General features: G+C 38.7%; 2 protein-coding genes and 2 long non-coding RNA genes across 8 annotated transcripts in view; 2 read left to right on the forward strand and 2 right to left on the reverse strand.

Moving 5' to 3' along the window:
* LOC116689833 (uncharacterized) overlaps positions 1-4,776 on the reverse strand; it is a 7,436-nt gene extending 2,660 nt beyond the window's left edge. Inside the window, exon 1 of the long non-coding RNA XR_004332110.1 lies at positions 4,735-4,776. This is a non-coding gene — a long non-coding RNA (uncharacterized LOC116689833). The remainder of the gene's footprint in view (positions 1-4,734) is intronic.
* Positions 7-4,685, forward strand: LOC116689831 (uncharacterized). Its single transcript, XR_004332108.1, has 2 exons — positions 7-1,764; positions 1,807-4,685. It is a non-coding gene; the product is annotated as an uncharacterized LOC116689831 (long non-coding RNA).
* Positions 4,777-5,721: 945 nt separating the features above from the next.
* gna14a (guanine nucleotide binding protein (G protein), alpha 14a) lies at positions 5,722-14,526 on the forward strand. The gene is made up of 7 exons (XM_032516475.1): positions 5,722-6,134; positions 10,522-10,706; positions 10,955-11,109; positions 12,100-12,228; positions 12,347-12,476; positions 12,575-12,728; positions 13,277-14,526. The coding sequence occupies exons 1-7, from the start codon at positions 6,014-6,016 to the stop codon at positions 13,465-13,467; spliced, it is 1,065 nt and encodes a 354-aa protein (XP_032372366.1). The 5' UTR covers positions 5,722-6,013; the 3' UTR covers positions 13,468-14,526.
* Positions 14,527-15,180: 654 nt separating this feature from the next.
* vps13a (vacuolar protein sorting 13 homolog A) overlaps positions 15,181-17,173 on the reverse strand; it is a 40,624-nt gene continuing 38,631 nt past the window's right edge. For 3 of the 5 annotated variants that reach the window (XM_032516464.1, XM_032516462.1, XM_032516463.1), the window contains 4 exons: positions 16,059-16,144; positions 15,616-15,739; positions 15,403-15,477; positions 15,181-15,267 (listed from right to left, as the gene is read on the reverse strand). In XM_032516464.1, the coding sequence (XP_032372355.1) occupies positions 15,217-15,267; positions 15,403-15,477; positions 15,616-15,739; positions 16,059-16,144 (336 nt within the window). In that variant the 3' untranslated portion in view covers positions 15,181-15,216. Of the gene's footprint in view, positions 15,268-15,402; positions 15,478-15,615; positions 15,740-16,058; positions 16,145-16,392; positions 16,836-17,173 lie in introns of those variants that run through there. The other 2 variants (XM_032516466.1, XM_032516465.1) reach the window with 1 other exon arrangement.

The following is a 17,173-nucleotide window of genomic DNA, read 5'->3' on the forward strand; positions in this document are numbered from 1 at the left end:
GGGGGGGGGGGGCAAGATATTTGGAAGGGATGGAGTTGCTGTTGAATATGTACAGCATCAGTCCTCATTTCTAGGCTTTGCTCTTTTGTGAAGTTTTGTTTTGCTTTTTGAAAAAAAGAAACTACTTTGTGCACACGAGGTTTGGGGGCTTGTTCTGTCCGTCTGATCAGAGCTGCAACGAATGCAATGTGCTCCATGCCTCCTGCCTTTTTATAAAGTAGAAGGTTTTTGTTCCTTTTTTTTACCCTCCTACCTGTCCGTTCATTCTGAAGCTTCATCCTGGGCATTCACCTGTTTTCCCAACAGGAAATTATGCCACAGATCTCTAACTGATAGTTTCCATTTTTCTACAAAGGACTGATTGGCAAGTCTCTTGATTAATAGATAAAAACTGGTATTTTGTAAATTTATTTTATATTGATTTGGTATTAATTGATTTAAGTCATTATTTTTATTATTACATTGCATTGATTTTTGGTACCATCGATGAGTAGAGCGTGTGTGACAGTCACACAAGTTCTCCAGTATTGCCGTAACCATGAACTTCAGAAGATAGAGAGAGTTTTGGCTTTAAAAGATGCTTTCTGAGCTTTGAGCGAGCAGGTGAGGAGACACACGAGGACCTGTGCTCTGTCATGTCATGAAAACCGTGATGGCGCTATTTTTATTTTTTTTACACGGACTGAAGGGAGCTAAGGAGGTGATTATTTATAAGACAGTGTTGTTAAATGATTATGTTCAACTCTGCCACCAACGCTTTTTATTATGGTAATATGTGTACTTATTGCCAATACCAAAACAACTCAAGCACTAGATGCCACTTTGCGCTGTTTACTACTTTTAATGAAATGGAAAGTGTGTAGGAAAGAAAAAGAGCAGGGCTAATGAATGCTTTACTGACTGATTCCTAAAAGTATTTAACAACATCAACGGTATTCTCTCCAACCACCCCTACAGTTAGTTAGTAGGCTTTTAGAAAGGAGGATGCCAGAAATAACACAAATGTTATAAAAATAACACTTGAAAAGATAGAGGCACTTGCAGATTACAAGATAGTACAAAATGGGAACCATGCCATGGTTTTTCATTTTTACCTCTGTTCTTAAGATTACATTAAACTTAATTTATTTCTGCGCTAACCTGCTTGAACGGTCCAATCACAACCTTTCCTACAGACTATCCAGTCACATTCTTTATAGTCGTCCAATCACAGCCCGGCTGTCTTGACTGTTGTAGTTCAATAGCCGCGGAGAATACATTTGGCTAAATACTAAGAAAAAGGGCAAAGTGTTGATGTTCAGTTTGTACCAAAGTAAGCCCTCCTTATTTCTGATTACATTTGCCGCATTCCCAAGTTACTTTGAGTAATTTTTGTAGCAATTCCCTAGAACATACGCCTGTAATTTACATTTATTGAGGCATAGTGCAATTATGAATGCTATAATCATTGTACATAAATCTCTATATATATGGCAGCATCTTTGTTGGCTTTGTAATCATTACGTTTTTGGCAGATTGAATGTGCGGTATTGAAAATATGTATCTATGTAATTGTATTGTATGTCTAATGGCTAACTCATTTTTGGAAGAAAAAGTTATTTACATGTTTGTTTTTGTTTCCTTCCTTCCCCTTTAAGAAGAGAATGTAAATTTGGTGTTTTGCCATTTTTGTTTCTCAGCAAAGAAACATTGTTCAGCTTCAGAACTGCATAAAGAGGAATATAATTAAACAACAACTCATTGATTGGTAAGCCAGTACTTAGAGTTACTGGTGTGTTAAATTGAATTTTATATGAAAAACTGCAGACTGAATCCAATCTACAGGGCTAATTGTAATAGTTTAGTTTTTAACTGGCTTCGGGAAAAGAGCACTTGTCATATAAGTGTAATCACGTCACTCATTGATTCTTATTTTATTTGTATCTTTATCACACAGTGTCTCAGTTTATAGTTATAAACTTTGAGATTTCTTAGTGTACCGCACACCTTGTTATCCTGAGCACATCCCCACTCCAACACCAACCACCTTAGTATGTTTTATTTAACAAGTAGTAATAGAACAAGGTGGATGGCATCCAGGTTAAGTGTTGCTGTGGCTCAGATTTTATATAAAAATCTTCTTAAGGATAATATTTAAGTATCTAATTGTTTGTGCAATGCTATCACCCTGAACACCCCCTTACATGAACCTCCACCCTGACAGAAACTCAGTATTACAGTCAGAGACAAGATGACTCAACTATTTGGCCTAATTAGGATGGTGCATTTCCAGGTGTTTTTATATTCTTTTTTTATTACCTGATTTCCATATTGAATGCCACCAATTCATTAGAATTTACAGTTTTATTTTGGACTTTATTTATGAAATGACAACATAGGAGAAAATACACAACAGTTCAGATGTACATATTGCCTTATTGAATAAGCCGTGCCTCTGAAGTCCCATGCAAGGCACCTGTGTTTTTATGAGAAGTGAAGCTAGTGCAGCCAATAATGCCCCATTGTGCAGCTGGAAGATTGTTTGGCTTTGGCTCGGTGTTCTCTCTTTGTTAATCTGTGCTATGAGAAGCCCTGGGACCAGCTTTGAAGTGTAGTTCATGTAGTTAATATGACATAATTACAGGACATTATAAGAACATCCTGAGTTGATTTCAAAAATAGTGTTGCATCAGATTCATGTCTTTTAATCCATGCCACAGTGCATTATAATGGATTGAACTGCCTGATGCGATTATGACTAAACATCAGGATGTGTAGAATGTGACACAATCTGGACTCTAAGGCACCACCAGACACCTGCGGAGGGGTGTTTTGGCCACATTTGGCTATGGTTCAGCATCTACCAGCCACACTGGCAGTTGACTGGCTCTAACTCAGAGGTCCTGTTGTTTTCAGATATTTCAGCTGGCCAGTAAAATTTCTTACAAGGATGATTGATTTTGGCAGGCAACAACAATAACCACTTATCAACAGCAGGGCCTTATAGGAAAACTCATCACACATTTCACTGAATGTTACGACCATGTCAATGTGATTCTGCTTGTTTCCAGAGGAGATGTTTTGAAGCTGGACTATAGTTTCAATTTATCAGTGTTGATGATCACTTGTTGTAGAGTTGCAGTAATTGCTAACATGTGTCCCTGCTGTTGTAAAGTGCTTATTTACACTGACCCTGCTACATATAGGGAAAACTGTTGTTTAAACAATTCACACATTGCATTCAACGCACTGAGCAGAGACCGCCCGGCCATGTTTGTGAAACTCAAAAAGTAAAAAGTGATTTTAAAAAAACAAAAGTGACTGACTTATATTAATGTTTTGATTTAGTTTTTTTACACAGTGATGAAGGTAGATCATAAAAAATGTAGTGTACTGGAAAAAATATACAAATGATAATTGGATTTTGTTAGATATATATGAACCACAAAGGGCTGTTTCCAAGCTTTGTGAATGACTTGTTCATCATCATTACTCTAAGGGAACACATGTGGTTCAGGCTGAATATTCCCTTTAAGAGTGCCCAGACTGCTGTAATGCAGTATGTTCAAGAGCAGCGCAGTTTTACTTACAGTATATTAAGGACAGAGAGTTGAGTTTTTGAAAAACAACTTCATAAAACTGCTCTGTCTCAGACACATCATCTGATTGCTTTCCTCCCAAACATATGAAGTTTGAGGATTCCTTTTGAAATAGTGCTATTATGTTGATCTCCAAACATTGTGTAAAATGTTTCCTGTATCCATAAACTGGCACTCCAACATGTTTCTGAATGAAACGAAGTGTTGCTTTTCAAAAGTATGTCAACTGATGATTTTCATTTTAACTTTAGTGATACAGCTAGCATTTCTATAATATGGGTAATTAAATGCCTTTAGATCTACAGCATTACTCCGCACCACACTTCCTATGAGATGTCCTAAGTCAAGTTGTATTTGAACTCTAGTTTATATTACAAACCTCTGTCAAGCACTGAAGATGTAATTAACGTGAAAACAGACGTGATTCTTGCTAAGTAGAATCGTCAATTAAGGTGCCCCAAGCTTTTCACCAAGCAACATGTTGTGTGAAGTTTCCACAGGTTCATTTTCTCTTTTTTCCCCTGCCTAATGTAATTTACATTTTTTTACATCATCAAAAAGAAAAGAAAAAAAGAGAGACGACAAAACACTTTAAAAAAAACAGAAGAGGAAAACTTACCTTGGCATGGAGAGCTGACTTTGTTTACTTCCTGGTTTAAAACTCCTTAACACCACTATGAATGAATTTGGTTTATAGATTAAAGACAACTAATGAGGGTAAATCAAGGGAACACATCCAAGAAAATTCACCGCAATTCATGAAATACACTGCTTTTTATATCATTGAAAGATTGTTATCATTGTAAATTATCTCTCCCACAAAACAAAAGGTCATATTCTCCATTGAATAAGGTAGTAGAGGCATCGTATTGCTATTTGCATTGACATAAATACAGCAGCCGACAGATCCTCCCCGATCAACGCAACAGAAAAGTGACATCTTTGTACACTGTTCCCGCTGATAATGTGCTTAGTCGTTCTGTTTTTAAATGTTCTTGTTGCACAGCAGTCATGATGATACAGAGTAGATATGACTGTTCTAAAATGTTGTTCAAAAAGAGGACACAAGTGTGGATAAACAGAGAGTAAACTGCACAAAAAAAGCCTTGTGGTTATTTTCTCAATGTAGTCAATACACAATAATTCATGTACGTACAACACACGCACGCATGCACGCACGCATGCACGCACGCACGCACGCACACACACACGCACACTTTCTGTATTCTATTGTGTGGATTTAAGATGACTACAGGTCCACAACCACTATTTAATGATTTGTGCATCTTCTATCTTTCTAGACTTTATTTTATAGGGGGAAATAAAAATGACCATATTGTTCCTCCAGGGTCATTCATTGTATTCATCTGTAATAGTTGTGAACTTTTATCTTCTTATCTTTATGACATTTCATTTGATATTTCCATAAATGTATGTATACATAATTTCCGCTCCTAGTTATTTTGTTTTCTCTCTTTTGACTCACTCACTTCACTGACCCACTTGTGTCACCCTCTCAGTGCATTATCATACTGGAACACTACTGCTCATGCTATGAACCTCCTGGATTTCCTCTCCTTTGTCCTCCCACATGATTACAAGCGTTGAAAGCGCAACGTTTCCCTTGAACCCTGGTAAAACTCACTCACTCACTCACAGTTGGCCTTTCTGACCCCTAGTGGCCATTAGGAGACATGGCAGTGTCCGAGGACACTTTACTTTTCCTTTCCCTGTAGTGCTGCGAACATCCGTGGAACATCCAAATAGGTAGCCTACTGTATCATACATCTGACATGTATTACAAAGGGGATATTTGCAATAAATGTCTGATGTATACAGTACATATTTGCAGCTACAATTCAGGTTATCAGCGCCAGTTTATCTAAGTCAGGCCTATGTTTCCTACTGTTATAGGCTTTTGTGCAAAATTATTTTTGCAGCTTTCTTCGATTAAAGCATATGTCCCTACTCTATAGCATTCTTAGTTCACATCATGTCACAGTGCTGTAAAGAGAACACGGTCTGCTTGCAGTGGCTGTGGACTTCCCATTTATCCCTTTCTATTTGCAGCCAGTGCCACGCCCTCCCGAGCCGGCAGGATAAAGTTCAACAAGTGTCTTTCTGCTTCAGACCAAGCGCAGCATCTTCAAATAAGGTCAACTCCTTTAATTCCTCAAAAAAAGATATCTGGATTTCCCTTTAAAGGAAGGCTATTGATACAACGTAAAGTCACCTCCTTATCTTCAAACTGGTTTTCCACTTAAGAGGAAGTTGTAGACGTACATTTTAAAGATGCTCTGCTCCTTTTCCCACTGACTTTGAGGTTACAGAGGGGAGTGAGAGAGAAAAAGACGGTGTGGACACATTCACAGCCTTCAGCATTTACACGTCCACAGCCGAGGACTCATTGGAGAGCGAGCTGGTCAGTGGGAACGATGGCAGGATGTTGTGTGTCGGCGGAGGAGAAAGAGAACCAGAGGATCAACGAGGAGATCGAGAAGCAGCTGCGGAGAGACAAGAAGGACTCTCGCAGGGAGCTGAAGCTGCTGCTGTTAGGTGAGCGTCAAACCTGGAGGGGGACTTGGCTTTACACAGCCGCAGATTGTCCTAAATCCTCCACGCATACTATCTTAGTCCAGTGTCAATGACATTCTGGGGTTAAAAATTGAAAATATGATCATAATGGGCTGAAACGCTTTGGCGCGAACATTCATCCTTATATTTTCTGCGCCTTACCGGCCAAAATGCCACAAAATTATCTTTAAAAGCTCTGAAAAATGTTCCTCTGATGGAATACTTTACTGCTTCCTGACCACACCTGGACATGCATGGGTCATGGCAGGTGAGACAGCACTCAGCAGCCTGTCGACTAAACGGTGTTTTTTTTTTATTATAATACATTTTATAATGTAGGAATAACACTTTATCAGAGAAAAGCCATTCTCTGTATGTTAGGATGTTTAATGGGTTGGATATATGTGCATCAAAGATTAAAGGCACAAGGAGGCACAAGTTTAATATCTAACTGTTCTGCGCATTTCCTTTCTCATCATTCCTCCCTGAACACGCAGGGTGTGCGCAGCTGCGCGTCCATAGTCGTACGTGCCATTCATTTTACGCACCATGGAGAGTTTTGCAAGCTTGATTTGTTTGACTATTTGACTCATTTAGATCACACCTACCACAGAAATACAGAAAACCGTCACATGTAGAGAGATATTTGACAGTTTATGATGCGTTTATGTTTATGTGTAACGTCAGCTCGTTTCCAGTCAGAATGTCCACAGTAACCGAAACCGACAGCGCGCTCGTTTCCAGCCCAGTTCCCTCAGAGCTGTAGTTGGGGGATTTCTGTTTGCTCTATGATGGACTGGAGAAAAGTGGGCGTTTTCTCTCCGTCTGTCGGGACAAACTCCAGCCTCCTCCCACCATTAAAGGTAGTAAAGAAAACAGTGGAGGAATAAATAAATAAATGGGACAGTGTGAGTAAACCTAACTGGGCTTTTTTTTTTCTGGGGAGTTATCCTGCTTCATGGTTGTAATGTTTAGACATTGTGGGATATTTTTTAGAGATACAGAGATCAATAATGTGAAGCTTCTGATGTGCATACACGTTTTCTTTTATAAAGATTATTTTTGGCCTTTAATTCAACAGGACAGTGAAGACATGATAGGGGAATGCCATGCAGCAAAGGGCCGCAGGTTGGAGTCAAACTTGCAGCCACTGGGTTGAGGAGTAAACCTCTATAAATATTTTCACCTGCTCTACAAACTGAGCTAACTAAGTTTTTCACTTGTCAAAGTGAAGAAGGGGCACAGCTCACGTCTTGGTATGAGTTCCCTGACTTGCTCAGGCACACTTCTGCATGTCCGATTCCGGTTGAGAAAGGTATTAAGGCCTGGACACAGGTGTGTGTGTGTGTGTGGTGTCAGTGATGTGTTAGAAAGCCATAACTAGCTGCTGCGGGCACACCTCATGCAAAAGTCATGCAAATCCAGACCTGAGCAGGACATGGGCCCAAGGTTTGCCTGCACTGATGTCTTTCAGGACTAGACCTAATGTATCATAAATCCCATTTAATTTGCTTTGAAAAGTCTTTTCTCGGGTCACTGAAGGGTATGACCCACAAACCACTAATGGAGAAGGTCCCTTTGTACCCAACCCTTACCCTTTAGATGTTCCAAGCAAGTATTACAAGCAATATAAGCAAAGTATCAAGTAATCCGTAATCTTCGGCATATGGGAAGTACTTTAAACATTTATTTACCTGAGTGACTGAGAGCTCTCAGTGGATTTCATTAGGATGGTCACAGTCAGCTCTCTGGAGAGGATGAGTGGAAGAGGAGCAGGAAGAAAGATCAACACGTACACATTCTGCCTCTTCTGTCCATTCAGTTACCAGACTTGCAAAGCTGTGGGACAATGCACATGTGTCAACACCGCTCTATACTGCACCTGCATGTCATTACAAAAACAAAGAAAGAAGGAATCAAGTATTTTAGAAGCCTTTTTTTTTTTTTTTTTAAAGCTGTACCAACCTGTAGCATGTACTTTGAATAGATGTTAGAATATTTAATATAACAAACTAAAACTCATTCAAGCAAAAAAAAAAAAAAAAAAAACTGAGAACAGAAAACAAGACTGGTCACAGATCATGAAAAGAAAAAAGAATGAGTTTACAAAACATGGGTAAACGGGAATAAAGTGGATTGAGATTTATGAAATATGAATTTCTTGTTTGCAACCTAGTTTAGCATTATATCATTCAACTGTTTTTATGTTTTGCGGTTTTTATTGTGCATGAGATGAAAAGAATTAAAGCCTACTGAAACAGCTGAGAAATTTTCAAATGGAACGTAAATATACAACATCAGTTGTGAAACTGTAACAGAGGAATACTGAATGCAAACATAGAAGTACATTGACAAAATGTTTACATAATTTATATATGTAAGGGGTTGTTTTTGTGTGATGGCTGCCGTACACTTCAATCTAAATCAATTTGTTGTAGTTTGGTGACTTCTTCTTTTGTGCCCTACATTTTCCTCCAAAGTCTCCCATGCCATGTTAGTTTCAGCTGCAAAAAAACCAAACTGAAGCAAAAAGAGTATGACAGATAGTAGTAGTTCTTATCTTGGCGACATTAACACCACATTCATTCACAGAGTGTGTGTGTGTGTGTGTGTGTGTGTGTGTGTGTAGCTGATTCCTCGTACTTTGAACCCAAGCCAAGAGGTCCTAGATCAAAGACTCTGAGACGTGACAGATTGCACAGGCGGAGTTGTGCTCCCTATAGTCTCGCTTTGCCAGACCATCCACACGCTGCGGAGTGGCTGGTGTGGCTACTCCGCACAGCATCCCGGGATGGGAGAAAAACGTGCTCTGGTTTATTGGCATTTCTTTAAACCAATCACAATTGTCATGGGCGGTGGTAAGCTTCGCACAGAGCCGCTGTAGGAGAGAAAACTCAGATAGGACAAATAGTCTAGCTATAGCTGTCTCAGTTAACCCTGCAGAGATCTGAGAAACAGTTAACTATAGTCCTCATAAATCCACCGGAGTTTTCCAACACAAAGAAAACTGTAGGAAACAAACATTGGCAAAAAATTACATGCATTCAGCAGAATTTCCTGCGGCACCGGAGCAATCCCTGAAGTGGGAACGTCAAGGATATAGACTATACTCCCTATGACAGATCAAATTATCTTATTGGTGGCGAGCCCCTTTAAGCATTTCAAATAATTTAATTTAAACAGTATTTGTACTTCAAGTCATTCAGCAATCACATTTCATTTATTCATTTTAAATTGTATTGGAGCCATTTGTGTCCACTGAGGGAGAAAAAGAAATTGACTTATATTCAATATTCATTCACCAGGTGAAAAGGAGTAACATCACAGCCTAACAAATGCAAAGAGCTCAGTTTAGAAATGTGCACACATAACACTGGTTTCTTAACTTCTGTACAACTTTTTACAGCATAAGTAAGTTGATTCATCAATTATTAATCATCACATTATTGAACAATCAATCGTGATATTGACATACAGAGGAGTCCATGCATATATTTTTTCTTTGAATACTAATGACCCAGTTCTTCTCCAAAAGAGAGAAACAAAATGAAAAGTCTGATGTTAGAGTCACATGAATTACTACATCATATTCCACATTAAAGACAGACCTGTCACAATAATGATAAACTTAACCGAACATGAATTCTACAAGAGACCTAAACCCAGGATGCATACAGAGATAAAAGAGTGAGGCTTCTGAGCTCATTTAACTCTCTCTCTCTCTCTCTCTCTCTCTCTCTCTCTCTCTCTCTCTCCTCTCGTCTCGTCTCTCTTCCTCCTCTCCTCTCTCTCTCTCCCAACCCCGTCATCTCCAAGAAACTTGACTTGTAAACAAGGTGCATTCAAATACAAAAACAATTTGTCTAAGCCTTGTTTGTTAAGATGTAAAGACTCAAGTATTCATGATGCCATGCAAAACAGCCAGGAGACCAGAACACTGCTGGTACCACCCAGTCATCACAGAGCTTTAACACAGCAATTTCCCATATTCAGGTCTGGTGACAAACACACATTTGTTAAACAAATAGATTGAAAAATAGATTGAGCTTGTGTTGTAAGAACTAAAGAGTACTGTGTTTGTGTGTGTGTGTGTGTGTGTGTGTGTGTGTGTGTGTGTGTGTGTGTGTGTGTGTGTGTGTGTGTGTGTGTGTGTGTGTGTGTGGTGGTGTGTGTGTGTAAGTTTACTTCATGTAACATGATGATAGTGAACACGTTGAGTCAGTGCATTTAGAATGTATTGTCCTTCAATGTAGGGGGCCGGCTTTTAACTACAGTGTGTAGTTCTCTTTGTTTGACTGTCAGTCAAAAAGTTGGTATGTGTCCCAACGCAAACTAAATATCTGGATTTAACCCCCACTGTATCCAACAGGTACTGGAGAGAGTGGAAAGAGTACCTTTATCAAACAAATGAGGATTATCCATGGAGGAGGATACACAGATGAGGACAAGAGGAGCTACGCTAAACTGGTCTACCAGAACATCTTCATGTCCATGCAGGCCATGACCCGGGCCATGGAGGCCCTTAGTATACCTTTGGCTAATCCCAAGAACCAGGTATGGTACAGATGTCAAACTGGCTATCTGCTTTTTTTTATTATCAGTAAGAGCTTTTTGGACTGAAAAAAATCTTTGCATTTTTGCCAAATTTCTATCCACTCATTTATGTCTTTTTTTATTTTTTTGTTGCATCTTTTAACTATTTGTACTCCACATGCATGGTGCCCTCAGTTATATTTAGTCTGACTTCAGACTTCAGACTATCAGTTGGTAAACTCAAAAATCATCTTTCTGTGTGTCTATAGACCCATGCAAACTCAGTCCTGGAGGTGGAAGTGGATCAGGTGGAGGAGTTAGAGCCAAGCCTCGTGGTGGCCATCAGGAGTCTGTGGGACGACGCGGGGATACAGGAGTGCTACGACCGGCGCAGGGAATTCCAGCTGTCCGACTCCACCAAATAGTGAGCATTAGACAAACAACTGGTAACTCAATAACATGCACAGAGAGATTCTACTCTCTTCAGCGCTGCCAAATAGTTACCACATATATTATAGAGAGTAGACAAAAGAACAGGAACAAATTAATACCTCAACTCCAAAGAATAAGGTCTAGAAATATACAGTTCAACACCTCTGCGACAGTCTCCAGGAGTGAAGATTTGAATCGGATGGCACTATGATAGGCAGGGCTGTGGCTACCTTTGAAGACACTAAGGTTATGTGCTCGGTATTGTTTCCTGTATATTTGAGGGATTTAGCAAAACGCAGTGAATTTACCTTTAATTCAGAAGTACACGTTGGGTGTTCTTTATGCTGATTCCTTTGTTTTTAGATTTGTAATCTTTTTTAAATTTGACTCTTTTTAGCCAAGAAATTCTGCATCAGAAGTTTTTTTTCCTGGCAGTGGGGAGAAGGGGTTAGACATTCAGAGATTTATGTTGAGACAAAATGTATACAAATCCACCCTGTGTAGCTTGCTGTGTCAATCTGGCTGCCATGTTTTATAAGAACAAAGACGCGCTGTAGGGAGCACAGTAGATGTCCCTACTCACCGCATAGATACAGACGGGTTTTTTTTTAAGCTACTGATGATCCAAATAAAAAAGGAAAAGAAAAGCAACTGATTTTAGCCTGTAGTTGCCATCTTTAGCGATGCAAATGCAGTGTGTACTAAAAAATACGCTGCATTTGTACCATTTTACTCTACTAAAGCAATACACTTTCCCAATGGTTTCATCTCCCCCTCTATGTCTCACTAACCGACAGTCACACATTCAATATTAATACTTACTTAAGTGACAATGCACAGATAACTGCAGGCAAACCACAAGTGCATTCACTCTAAAATGTACGCTTTTGATCACATCACTTCATTTTATGGTTTTAATAGCCACAGAATCTCCCCAATCCTGTTTTATTTTTCCTCTCCTTGTTTCTCCTCCTTTTTTCAGCTATCTCACCGAACTGGATCGAATTTCACAACCCTCTTATATACCTGACCTGCAGGATATCCTAAGAGTGCGAGTGCCAACCACAGGAATCATTGAATACCCCTTTGACATGGAGAATGCCATCTTTAGGTAAAATATAGCACGGCCGATAGTATGGCCGATAAAGGCTTATGTATGTTGAATTGGAACAGAAGTTATCACAGGTAACGTTGCATACCTTTTATGTTGTCATTGGCTGTCATGGCAGGATGGTGGATGTTGGGGGTCAGAGGTCCGAGAGGAGGAAGTGGATCCACTGCTTTGAGAACGTCACCTCCATCATCTTCCTGGTGGCGCTCAGCGAGTACGACCAAGTCCTGGCTGAGTGCGACAACGAGGTGAGAATCCAGCTCAACAGCAGATCATGTTCCAGACTTTGACCCCGTAAAATGAATCTTTATTGTTGCCTCTTTCTATGCTGCAAATTTCCTTTTAGAACCGAATGGAGGAGAGCAAGGCCCTGTTCAAAACCATCATAACCTATCCCTGGTTCCAACGCTCCTCTGTCATACTTTTCCTCAACAAGACTGACATCCTCCAGGAGAAGATCATGTACTCTCATATAGCCACCTACTTTCCTGAATTCACAGGTTGGTTAGTTAGTTAGAGCTTGTGATGTACAACTTAGTCTCCAGTACATTAAGAACACCTAGCTAAAACTAATGCAGTCCAACACAACAGTCATTTCTATTCTTTTTGTATTTTGTCCCATGTATATCAATGAGTGCAGGCTAAATAGGCATCTCTGTATAATGCAGTCCAATTCAGTGACACCACAAACTACATCCTCCAAAATGATCATACACTTTATGATCATTTTCAACATATCAACATATGTTTCAACAAAAGCGGAACATTGTAACCTTCACAAATGAAGAATCTATTGCAGCCCGTTGTATTAAACTGCAGTAGAAGTAGAAAATGTGTACTTCAAAGGTTAGGAACCCTCCAACACACCAAGATACGTTATGCACTGAGAAACATTGGTAACACTTTCATTATATTATCATACATCTCACATTTGTTTATCTTTATAGAACAGGCTTGACCAAATTGTTTCATCTTAATCAAATAATACAAATAGTTTCAGTGTTGAATTTACTTAAAACGTTAAAATAATATCAACCCTGAATTGCAGGACCTGAACAGGATGCGACCGCAGCTCAAGAATTCATCCTGAAAATGTATCAAGAACAAAACCCCGACAAGGGAAAGACGATGTACCCTCACTTTACCTGCGCCACGGACACAGAAAACATCCGCTTCGTCTTTGTGGCCGTCAAAGACACCATCCTCAGACACAACCTGAAGGAGTTCAATCTGGTGTAAAGAGGAGTAGGAGGGACAGACATGACGAGAGCCAAGATAGGAGAATTACATAAAACAAAACTTTACAGTGCTTTCTTCTTGGTTGTCTAAACAGAGAACAATAGATCCACTGAAAATATTTATGGTTTCTTTATTTACAAAAAAATGTTTTCATCTTTTGTGCCTGTAAAACTATGAACATGTAACAGGCATACCCAAACTACCGTTTTGTGTAGGTTGTGTCTGAAATGCAGTTTGTGTGTACTGTAGTTTACATTTCAGACTTTATAGAAATGTGCTGAAGAAATGATACTTGGAAGTGGAAGAATGTGAAAATTAGTGTGAAGTTATATCATTGACTTATTGTGTGGGCTACTTATTTTACTACTTTTGAAATAGTTTTCAGAAATAGGATCTGAATATACAATTTTTGCTGATGCAATAGCTGTGAAAGTCACTTTAGTCCTGAGTTTGGATTTAATATTGTGTAAATGTTTTTCCAACACCGAGCCACCTGCGTCTGCTTTTGCATGCAAGAGCCTTATTTATTTGGGACAGTCAGCACAACCACTGAGTTTGTTTAGATGTGAATAGGCCAAATTGTGCTTTGTAAAACTTCCCTCAACTGTTACTTCTCAGGAGCAATCTATGATAATTTTAAATAAACATTTATAGTTACTTAAAAAGTGCACTTTGTGTGGTGAGATTTTCTGGGTACAAGAGATGCATTTGAAACACATTTTATTTGAATACAGTGTGACAAACAAATGCCAACAGAAATATTTTTGTTGTATTAATCCGCAATAAACCCCAACTCAAAAGCAAACCTTTAAAATATACATCCGAGTAAACAGCAGTAAGTCATCAACATAGTTGGCATTGCATATGTGTGGTATAAAAAAATGATAATCTGTAGCGCCATAATCCAGATTGTTGTGAGAGGATGGATATATACAGATTGGATACTACGTATTTTCGATCAATATACAGCATATTGACATGTCAGTACGGTATAAAAATAACATGCAGCTTTAAATCACACACTGAATAGTCTTCCTCTTGTAGAGATGTAAAAAAAAAGAGGAGAAATGGAAAGCAATTTAGAATAAAAGAAAACAAGTTTTGAATAGTTTCACTTTTATATAATCCTATGAAATAAACAATGTACAAGGTAAAATGTGCTACAACTATGGTTGATTTGGCCTCATTGTTATTCAAGCGGTTTGCTACCATGTCTCGTACTAGCTGTTGTACCTTAACAGTTTAGCTTCTACAGCTAAACACAACTTGAAATATGTTCAATAAAAGTTAAACAGAATTAGTGACTCAATGTGTGTATGTTTGAGTATGGCACACTAAGGTCTAGGAAAATTAGTTTTTCACTTTCACCAGCATTTGAAACCCAAGCAGATAGTGATGACATTTATTTGTAAACTCAAGACTTTGCATTAGTGTTCATGAAATAAATTATTAAAAATCTATTATGTGGGTGTGAAAGGATGACTTCAATCAGCGTGACGACTTAAGTTCTGTGGTAAAACAATGTCACTGACCCATTAATAGCACTTTTGTTAGCATGCATACGTACACTACTCACGCAGTCTTTCACCCCTGACACACACAACAGTCCACATACCGACACATCCTCGTTTTCCACGACTCACACATGGAGGTAAACCAAAGTAGCATGCAGTAAATAACAAAGGCACTGACACACACTGACTGGGAGTGTGTTTTTTTTTTTAATCATTTCTCGCTCTTCTTGACGAGTCAGCATTTGGGTAAACTCTCTCTGGCGTCGTCCAATCTGGCAAGAACCCACTGAAAATAAATAAAAACCAAAAGTTACAACTAATTTATGTAAAATGATTTCCTGTGACTGCAAGTTTTACACAAACAGTAACTACGGCAAGGAAGACTCAAGGAAGGAGACATAAGTGCAAATGGTCAACTTACCTTGGCTATCTCGGGAGTTTTAAAGTTTATGATCTTTCCAAACTCCTTGGCATGGAAGACAGACTTCACTCTCTCCTGCAGTACACAAGACAACACATTAGGTGCAATTATTAATAATAAAACAAATAACAAATCTGTAATAAGAGAAGTCTCCTTAGGGGGAAAAAGCAAGCGTCTGATGTAGATTTCAGTAGTGAGTGTCTGCTTTTTTACTTTGGCCTCGATGCGAAGTCGTCGGTCCTCTACAATCATTGGATCCTTGGTGAACTCTTCAAACAGATACTGCCATTCACAGGTCAGCTGGCCAAATGTGCCTTTGGTCACAAAAAATATTCCCCTGGAAAAGAAACCACACAAAAAGGGTAGACAAAGCAACGGATATCTCCTTTGAGGACTCTATCGGTAAAGCATAGTAGGATAAGATAGTTTGAGCAATGTATTTTAGCAGCTTTTAATAAAGAGCACATAGATATTATATCCCATTTACAAAAGCACAATAAGGTTTACAGTGGAATAAAAACATACAGTAAAAAAGATCTGGGATGTACAGATGTCCAGGTGTGTGAAGATGAAAACAAAACGTAATGCTCATCTCTAACCCAACCCTATCTTGAATAGGAGAAATCAGTCAAATCAAATGCCCAAAACACTCTTACCTCTTGGTGATCATGAGGAAGTCGGAGTCATTGACTTTGGCATGAGCAAAGTATCTGTACTTGGCAAAACGTCCATTCTCAATTTTCTGAAGACCGAGAGAAAGAAAGTGGGACAATATTTAAACGGCAAGACTAAAAACCAACTCCATGTCTGAATTAGACTAAAACAAAAACGCTAATAACAATTTATATACAAGTGTGTTCAAAACATTTTCAAACAACTGCATACTGTAAATGAACATGAGCTTTCATGGTACTCTGCAAAACAGTAAACAAATAAATGGATTGGTGAGGAAAGATACGATGGAACAAAGACAAAGACAATGGCAGGTAAAAGGATAAATGTAAACATTTTATTGAGAACAAGAGGGCAGTGAATGACAGAATGATTAAACAAAGTGATGAAGATGTAGACACAGGTTCTTTCTACAATGAATGAATAACTAAACAATGCCAAGAAAGGTTTGCTTGTGAAAAGAGGATTGAGTAAGCAAAAAAAATAAGAGATGGAGATAAATAATAAATGATAAAGAACTCAAAAAATAAAGAAAATACAAATATACAAAACAAACATCTAAAACACAAAATACATAAAAACACATTTTTTAAGAGCCATTTCTTTGGTATGTTAAAATCTTCCAAAAGTGAACTTGGATCCAACTTGACCTCCAGTACAGACAAAGCACTACCGCTACACTACAGCTGTCACTTCTAGTTTTCCTCATCCCCCTCATCCTCTGAGCCAGTTCTACGCCATTCACTGTAGGCCAATCTCCTCTGTGGACATGACAAGAGAGAAGAGTCAAGATCAGAGCAGAGAGAACAAGGGAAGAGTGGGCTTGGCCTTGTCTCTTCTCTATCAAAGAATACTGTTGTTGTAAGTATCCTATATATTGTTTTTGCCTAAATAACAGTTAGGTTTGCTGCTGTCCATCTGCTTTGCTGTCGAAGGTTTTCAGTTTAAAATTATATTCAGTATACGGTATATTTAAGACACTTTCTGAAGCATATAAAATCAAACTTGCTCCCTCGGCTTTGATTGCAATCTTTGGGGTGATACCTCCAGGCATTTCTATAGTTAAACGCTATTCAAATGCTGTTGCTTTTGCCTCTTT

This window comes from Etheostoma spectabile, chromosome 5 (assembly GCF_008692095.1).
Source record: "Etheostoma spectabile isolate EspeVRDwgs_2016 chromosome 5, UIUC_Espe_1.0, whole genome shotgun sequence".
In the NCBI taxonomy this organism is placed as follows: domain Eukaryota; kingdom Metazoa; phylum Chordata; class Actinopteri; order Perciformes; family Percidae; genus Etheostoma; species Etheostoma spectabile.

Coding starts and splice junctions, on each gene's coding strand:
- gna14a (XM_032516475.1), top strand. CDS start 6,014: ATGGCAGGATGTTGTGTGTCGGCGGAGGAGAAAGAGAACCAGAGGATC. Junction 10,707..10,954: donor TGGCTAATCCCAAGAACCAG/GTATGGTACAGA, acceptor GTGTGTCTATAG/ACCCATGCAAACTCAGTCCT. Junction 12,229..12,346: donor ATGGAGAATGCCATCTTTAG/GTAAAATATAGC, acceptor CTGTCATGGCAG/GATGGTGGATGTTGGGGGTC.